The sequence below is a fragment of the Aspergillus fischeri genome, genomic scaffold, assembly GCF_000149645.3.
Source record: "Aspergillus fischeri NRRL 181 1099437636264 genomic scaffold, whole genome shotgun sequence".
Taxonomy (NCBI): Eukaryota; Fungi; Ascomycota; class Eurotiomycetes; order Eurotiales; family Aspergillaceae; genus Aspergillus; species Aspergillus fischeri.
The window spans coordinates 2776582-2785051 of record NW_001509762.1 but is presented as its reverse complement, the minus strand read 5'-3'; the positions used below and the strand labels follow the sequence as shown (position 1 = coordinate 2785051).

At 49.3% G+C, this 8470-nt stretch overlaps 2 protein-coding genes across 2 annotated transcripts, besides 1 other annotated feature; one reads left to right on the top strand and one right to left on the bottom strand.

Annotated features, from left to right (window-relative positions):
• Window positions 1–1847, top strand: NFIA_082030 (uncharacterized protein; the record flags this gene model as incomplete). Its single annotated transcript, XM_001260152.1, has 3 exons — window positions 1–131; window positions 301–444; window positions 665–1847. 3 exons carry the CDS (start codon window positions 1–3, stop codon window positions 1845–1847), a joined length of 1458 nt encoding a protein of 485 aa, XP_001260153.1.
• A 1165-nt stretch (window positions 1848–3012) lies between these two features.
• Window positions 3013–4433, bottom strand: NFIA_082020 (FAD-dependent oxidoreductase; the record flags this gene model as incomplete). Its single annotated transcript, XM_001260151.1, has 3 exons — window positions 3013–3447; window positions 3494–3700; window positions 3753–4433. 3 exons carry the CDS (start codon window positions 4431–4433, stop codon window positions 3013–3015), a joined length of 1323 nt encoding a protein of 440 aa, XP_001260152.1.
• A 2090-nt stretch (window positions 4434–6523) lies between these two features.
• Window positions 6524–6550: a microsatellite.
• Window positions 6551–8470: the final 1920 nt, after the last annotated feature.

Sequence of the window (8470 nt, the reverse complement as noted above, 5' to 3'; positions counted from 1 at the left end):
ATGGTTTACTTTCCCTCTGAGGTCGTGGACATGATCATGTCTCATGTTGATCCCGAAGACTTCTATACCCTCTTGCAGTGTGCGCTCGTCAATCGCCAGTGGTCCAGATCCGCTCTTCGTGCTTTGTACCGGTAGGTGCTTGCATCAAGATAGGAGATTATCCGCGGTTGCTAACAGGAATAGCGCTGAGGCCCTCTTCCCGGGTGTCCACAGAGCGTCTGCATACGAACACTCCAGGATTGTAAGATGCATAGTAGCAGGATAGCTGAGTCGTATGCTGACAGAGACATAGTCCATAAGACCACTTACGTGGGCCAATTTTTGGTGGACTTTGATCGTATCTGCTTTCACCTTCGAGACTTATCTCCCCTACGCCGCATTGCTTCAGACGCTCGACTTGTGCGATCTCGCGCTTTTGATTCATCTCGATAAAGACTTTGCCGAGTAAGTGGCTTATGCTCGTCTTGCTCAAGCGATCGCTGCTAATATTGGAGTAGCAAGTTGCGGTATGGTCGCTTCGCGTTCGAGCTCAAAATCATTTGTCTCGAAAATTATTGCAACATCTGTGCTGCCGTCGGTTGGGGTAAGTGTTCGATGACAGTCGACGTGACCGTGGGTGCTGATCGACCCAAGTCATTTTAGGTGTAAACTCTGGAATCACCAGGTTGGTCTGTGATAGTTGCCCGGACACCTGGGACAATGAGGAGGAAAGAGATCGTTATCTTGGAGTTTCTTCGTCCGTTCTCGACTGGTGGGCCCCTCGTCTGATCCGTCTCGAGACTCTGTGGTACAATATGGGAAAGCATCTGCATGTGGACAATGCGCGTAGCATCGCACGCCATTGCCCCCGGTTCAAGAACCTGATGGTGTGGGAATGGATGGAATTCACCATTAGTAGTGCCAGGTTTGTTTACGATGACTCCGACAGTGAGACAGAAGAGGAAGAGACGTCGGCTGGAGATTTCCTCATGGCTCTACGGCGCAATACCTTGGAACGGTTCGAGATCTCTCGTGATTCGCACTTCAAGCCTTCCATGGTCAAGGGCCTGATTGCTCATTCCCAATCCATGCGTGTGTTGAGATTGCCCAAGTTCCGGTCGGAGCTGGTGACCGAACTCATGAAATCGAATCCCTTGCAGTCCCTTGAAGCCATCAACTTTTTCCTCGGTTACGAGAAACGCGTTGAGCTAGCTCAGCCGTTCGGAAAGTGGCTCGGTGCTTGCCGAAACTTGCGTCGGATCGAGACTTGGCTTTACCATGACGAACTGTTGATGCTAGCGAATGCCCTCAAACACGGCATCGCCTCTTTGGAAGTTCTCATCGTCCAGCAAAATTACGAGGATGATCCCAGGATCATCGACGCCTTCTACCGCGGTATCTCGCGTCAGCGAAACATGCAGGAGCTCACCCTGAACACAGAGATGACGAGCGACAAGAGTCTATTCATGTGGTGCCTGTTCCCTTTAAAGAAGCTCCGCAAACTAAATCTCCGCAGAATGTCGTCCCAGCTCACGTTGCCCGACATTAGAACTCTTACCTCCAGCTTCCCCGACCTCACCTGGCTGGGTCTGTACGTGACTCCGGTCCTCGACGAAATCTGGCACTACATCGTCGCGCCCAAGCTCCGCTACCTCCACTTGGTCGGCATTGGTGTCTTGCATGCCCAGCCAGTCCTTGATTTTATTCATCGTTTGGGCGAGCAGAACAGAGGATTCACACTGAAGCTCAAGTTCAGCACCTTTGCGGAGCTCTACACCACTGTCTCGGACGAGGATCATCGCGCCATTGCGTACGCGCTGCTCAGCCATTTGGACGGTCGTCTCCTGCCATACAGAGAAATGCTCTAGCGTGCTCATTGGTCTGGCGATTAGCCTTGTCGGTTTGGACATAAGGTTGGATCAAATGTAGCAGACTGGTTCCCTTTCGACTGTCATTTGCCCTTTAGGATCGATGCTGGATGATCTGGTGGAACTATGCAGGATGTTTTGAGCATAGACGCTTCATACCATAATAGGAATCCAGTCACTTCTTGCTATTATTAGTAGTGGAGTAGCCCTCAACAGTAGTAAAGTGATTCCCTTACGGAGTACTATCGGAGAAAACAACCATCTCTGGCCAAGTCAAACAAATCAAACACACCAAACACCAAACAAACAGTCAAAACATTACATCTGACGTCACCACTTTTTCCGGCCACCAATCACCTCCCCCAATTGCTGTATACATCTTTTGTACTGTTTGTTCACGGTTTCACTCTTTCCCAACAGAAGATACCATAAGAACGGGCTACACGGAGGGAGCCTTAAAGTGTCAAAATGATTTCTTCTCTCGTGGGCATTCTCTTATGAGCTCTGAAGTTTTGAGCAACTGCAAATGCAGACGGAGATCTGGCGATATGCTCTCCCACGACCCTGGTCTTGTGTATAGTCCGGCTGAGGCGCTACTGAACCCGTTCCCCTATGTTTGGGCGTGGATTGCTTCGTTTTGGGTAAGGGATGGGGCTGGGTCGGTCATGCCGTGTGAGACGGATACGGCTGTGTCTGAGACTCTGTCCGGGGAGAAATAAGGCTTGATTGGAGACTGATGCCCGGAGCGATGGTATGTTTCTGGTGTGATGTCAGGTTTGACTGGCTACCAAGGAATGATAGACTGATATGTCTCGACATAGATAATGCGCGATTCTCCATAATGCTGCTGCCAGGGATAGAAGGATCAACAGCAGTATACTGTCGACTTGGACTCAGAGGACGCCGAAAATGAGGAGAGGCATGACGAGGCGCATAGCCTTATATGGAAGCGGAAGTCAACCGACAAAAGATTCAAATGCATATAGTATATACGAAAAGAGAAAGGCATGACGAGACGCTATGGCCTCACTTGGAACCGGGGAGTCGGCAAGGACCGAAGGAGATCCAACTATACACATTGTACATATTCACAACTTGATGAATCATATTCTGATCAACTGCAATGTATATATACGAAAGCGACAATGATACCCCGTTAGTGAGACTATAAGAACCCCCTCCGCGACTTGGACAATCTCTTGCCCAATTGCTCCCTCGCCTCCTGGCACATCTTGGGAATATCTGCGTTAGCAATGATACCATTCCGGTGATTGATCGCCTCTTCAATCTTCTTGAAGTCATCGCCAACACCCTCAACCAACCACTCGTAGCTGTTCCCGATAAACCTGCTGCTCTGCACCAGCCACTGAGACCGCTCACGGCGGCTGATATCGTAAGCAGCAAGGACAGCTTCGAGGTCCTTGTGAGACTGCACCCGTTCGTCCTCCAGCAGTGTAGCCAGCACGGCGGTATCCTCGATGCAGAATCCGGCTCCAGCACCGTGGTGCGGGGATGTCGCGTGCGCAGCGTCACCGGAGATACAGATGCGGCCTTTGTAGAAGGTAGGGACGGGGTGGTCGCCTAGATCGAAAATTGCCCACTGGCTGGGTTAGCACTGCGATGAAACTCCAGTAAGGTCAACATACCACACTGAGCTTTTCCTCAGTCAGTTTCAGAAGGTTGATGACGTTTGGCCCGTAGCCTGCAAAATCCCGGAGAGCTTCCTCGCGAGTACCCTGCCTCGTCAGTCGGGGGTAGTCGGTCCATTTGTCTGGCGAGGTGTGAAAGGCAACAATGTTGAGAGTCTTGCCTTGGTTGACCGGGAACGTCAATACATGGCCGCCGGGGCCCATCTGGAAGTCAGTCAGCTAACAGATAAATAAGAATAGAGGATGAGACACGGACATGCATGCACGAGTTAGATGCCAGTTCCTCCCCAACAGCCTCAATAGCCTTTTCCATGGGCACCAGGCCCCGATACGCATACTTGTGTGTATACGACGGGTTCGCAGACGGATGGCCATCGCCCACGAGGATGCGCCGCACCTGGGATTTGATCCCATCGCAGCCGATCACCACATCCGTTACATCCTCGGATCCATCCGCGAACTTCATGACGAGCTTGCCATCTGCACGCTCGGTGATATGCTCTAGGCGCTTATTGAACCGCGAGATCTCGCGCGGGACCAGCTTGATCAACTCGTCCAGGAAATGCGCGCGGTGGACACCGGTCTGGCCGAGGCTGTTGGAGATGGTGAATGCAATTTCCTGTCGGCTCGAGTTCTTCGCAGTCGTCGAGGTGCCTTTGTTGTAGCCGTCCAGATAGTCGAACCAGACTTTCTGTTTTGAGGGCCATAGGTTCCGCGTGCAGACTTTCTCGAAAGCCTCGTAGATGCCCCGGTGGCAGACTTTCATGGCCTCCACTGCATTCGGACTGAAGGAGACGCCTGCGCCGACCTCGCCGAATGCAGGGGCTTGCTCGTAGATCGTCACCGGGACTTGACGGTGGTAGAGTGCGATGGCCAGAGTCACGCCGGCAATCCCACCGCCAACAACGGCAACGTGGAAGTTCTTCTTAGGGGTCATTTCCGCGTCTTATCCGAATCGCGAGCTACTGATGAATAGATTATGTGAAATGGCGAGAGTCTGTTGAAAATGTCGCTTTAAGGAGAGGAGTGACTACATGCATGGCAGACATTTCAACCATAAACCGATCATTCAGCGCTGACCCTTCACGGTTTTAAGGGCTTTTTTGACTTGCGTGGACTCGTGAGTCGGATATAGAGGAGGCGTATCGGCTGGGCCTCAGGCGCCATCGGATAAAGAGACCCACCACCCCATGGGGCATCGGACATCCTCCTTTGGTTGAAACAGTGAGCTCGGTAAGTGCGTAGAGAAATGCAACTTATTCTGCATCGCTTCGAGTCAGACTCCGGCCGGAAAAAGATTTAAGCTTCAGTATCATTACTGCCTTTCAAGGAATGTCGATTAAAATCATGTTGTCATGTTCGGTTGTATCTGGAGATCCGGGGGATTTGCGAGATCCGAAGTGGGTTCGAAATTGTCTCTTTGAGATTGATAGACTGATGGTTGACAATGACACTGACCGTTACTACTTCTGTACTCGAGATGTTTCATCACGCATCATCCAGTCGAGTCGAAATGAATTTTGTCACTTTGTACAGTTTAATGCATACTGCACCATTGTGCATTGACCTCGGACTGTATCCGGCCCTTCCATAGCCTAGAGGCCAACTGTTTCCTCTAACATTGTACGCCTTCTCCTCAGACATCGGATAGGCTCATTAGGAGAATTCCTCAAGAGCACAGAGCTATTATTGGGAGAGATAATATCTTCGCAAGTCGGTGATGACCTCATGCGAAGAAGATTGCAGCGGGGCAGGGCGGATATAGACATGTGGATTGTGGAGAACTATAAGCACGTCCAACAGGTTCAAGGTTGTCATCTAGCATAGCTTCCTTCAATTCAGCTACTACTACTCAGGAGCTGCCGCTCGATCATCGTGACCTGGTAAAAGATTCCCCTTATGCTGACCGGAAAGGTGCAAGATTGGGTAAATTCCGTCCGTCCTCAGAAAGCAAATATGATCCAATCACAATACTTTGGCTTGCTGCATCTCATCAAAAGCGGCAATTGGGCTAGTTCCAGTCTTATCTTAGTGTGAGGTACCCAGAGAATAGGTACTGGCCGAAGGCGGTAGGTGTCGCGCAGTAATCATTATTATGCATGGCCAGGATTGTCGGACCTGGAGGCTGGAGCTGGTTCAGCGAAGTATTAAAGAACAACCCGAGAGGTCTAAATCTCAAAGTGACAGAGCGATGTATATTCTATAAGAGGCTACCGAGATCATCTACTCACGTATTGTTGAGAGTTGGGGATAGAATTGAGACCGACAAGCTAGGTAGGCAAGCTAAAAAGAGCTTCAGGCTGCATAACTGTGTCACCGGTGACCTGCCTTTGCTCCGCAGCATTATTGCCATCGGATAACCGGCCCATCCTCGACCTGGACCTAGTGATTCAACAAGGCTTGCATCAGATATATACCTGTAGACCACATCACATCTGTTCCCTTACCTTCTATTAAGAATTTCTTGACATCCGGTCGCTTACCTGACTTCCTAGGTTTAGGTAGATATCAGTCTACCTCAACTTTTATTGTGCACCGCACTATGGAGTAGGTAAGGTACCTCCGGTCCTCAGCCATGTAGGTTGTTGGCTGAGACTAAGAACAATAGAAAACACCCTTGCTGAGGGGTACATATGCACCTGATTGGAACTAGAAACTGCACCCGTTCTTCTAGATAATATTAGAACCGTGAACAAGCCTGGTTCCCTAAGCGAAGTACTCCATCGTCGTAATTTGTAAACCACCGAAAAGTAAACCATAGCCTACATAGTACGTAGGACCAGAAGTAACGGGAACATACGGCAACTGAAATTTCGCTCAAGGACGAATTGGGCATCGACGCCCCTCTCCAGTCCACCCCAGCCACCAGACTGGAGGAGCGAGTGCTTCCGAGGTTCGCTCAAAATCAGCCATACAGAGTGAGAAGCCCCTTCTTTTAAGTGCGTGTTTTTCCTAGTCTTTGTTCCTTAAGTATGGAATCAGCCGCATGCTCAATTTTCGCTTCCAGTTGCCACTGTTCTGATAAAAATTTTCTGTATCTAATTTTCTGTATCTCACTTCGCCTGCGTCGAGAAGGCCGGTGCCCCACCTTGGAACGGAATAAAGACTGGAGTGGCGTACCACTAAGATGGAATTTTGCCATTGACTAGCCCGGTGAGGTTTAGCTGCTCAAATAGAGGCTTACTAATGTAAGATTAGGGGCAGCTGGACTGGAGCTGGAGCTCTGCAATGAAAGCTCCAACCCGGAGCTGGGGAGAGCTATGCACGTATGGAGTCCCAAAGGAGGAGGTGCTAGAAAAGTAACAAAGATTCTAGAGAGGTCGCATGAGGCCTACTCATATAACGTTCCATTCTTTGTGTTCTTGTACCTGGTCTCCAGATAAACGGGCATCTTTCATACTCTCAAGGCATAAAAGAAGAGGGAGTTGATCTCACCATAGAAATCAGCTCTTCTCAAAGGTAAAGGCCCAGCTGAAATTTGTGCTGCGCAGCTGTCCCAAACCTCAAGAGGGGCGGGGTTCCACCGGGTTTCCCGAAGTGCTGGTCATTCGAATTTGAAAACTGAATGGTTTGCGGCAATACACGTATTGGTAATACCGGCTCTTTGACCTCAACCTTCAACAGCTCCAACAGACCGACGAATCAGTCAAGGAAGTTCAGCATTACACATATTTTATCAGGAGTTCTCCTTGATAAAAGGTAGTTGAAGAGTAAGCAAGATGGGAAAAAAAAAGAAAACCTGAAAACTTTCTGTAAACAAACCCTGTGTTGGAGCCGAATACCCAGTCTGCCAGAACCCCTCCTTTGTTTACTATACAGTACGGTAATGCCTTATCCATCTGGATGGTCACTGGACACTCGACTGACAGTAATGCCACTTGCTGTAAGGGGTACATTCTGTCTGACGAGAGAGATCGGCACATATCTTCATACTCGTGGATTCCTCTCAAGCTGATAGTGGTCTTTGAAAATTCTGATTCCCCTTAAGTCTTTCGGTTCAGCCGAAAAATGCTGTTGTGTAATGAGGACATCCATGTCTGCGCTGCGGGTATCGCGCTGTCCCACGTTTCCTTTATCGATAGGCACCATTTTAATTCGGCACCACGGAGAGGCCTTCCTTGACCCTCGAACTCGGGCATTAGCTTGCCTGATCAGTCAAATGCCATTGGCTATCATTTGTGTGACACTTGAACTTTTTACACTAGTGATTTTTTTCCTCCCCTCAAAAAATTACAGTAGGGACGAGCTGGTCAGCTCCGGCATAAGGTAGGAACTGCTGCAAGTGCAACAGTGCTAGCTTGTAGCTACCTCTTTTGATACTACCATGTGTAAATGTCTACCCTTACAATAATAACCATATCGGATACTAAGGTAGGGAATGGCCAGTGTAATGATCTCGATGTCCCACGGAACGATTTGCCATCCTTGGACCATTAGACTGGACACGGTGCCACCGGATTCATCTCAAAGAAAGATTCCTGAGGTTCCCCAATATCTACCTGAAGACTACAACGTCTGTTATCGTTATCGATTATCATCAACATCGTCACTACCATCATATCTGCACGAGCGATAAAGAGGGACATTATTATCATCGTTGGTATATTGCTCTCGACCTTGAGCTTGAAGCCCACACGGTGCCTCTTCCGGGCTTCTTCGGCCCCCAATCATCATCATTACACTTCCACAATATTACTACCTAAAAACCTAGGGATTTATCCAGTTTTTTCGTTCCATTCCACCCACCCTTTTCCCCTCCGCAGCTCTACCGGCTTTCTTTCGTCCCCTCTTGACCTCTGGAACAACCCGCCGATATTCTGCCCGCTATTGGCATTCTCCATCTGTACCGAACCTGTCTGGCTGTGTATTTCATTTACGATACGTTGCAGCTTTATCCATACTTTTTCCTACTCGAGCTGACCCCCCTTACCTATCCTTCCTATCACGATTATCTTCCCGAACTAACCACATTTA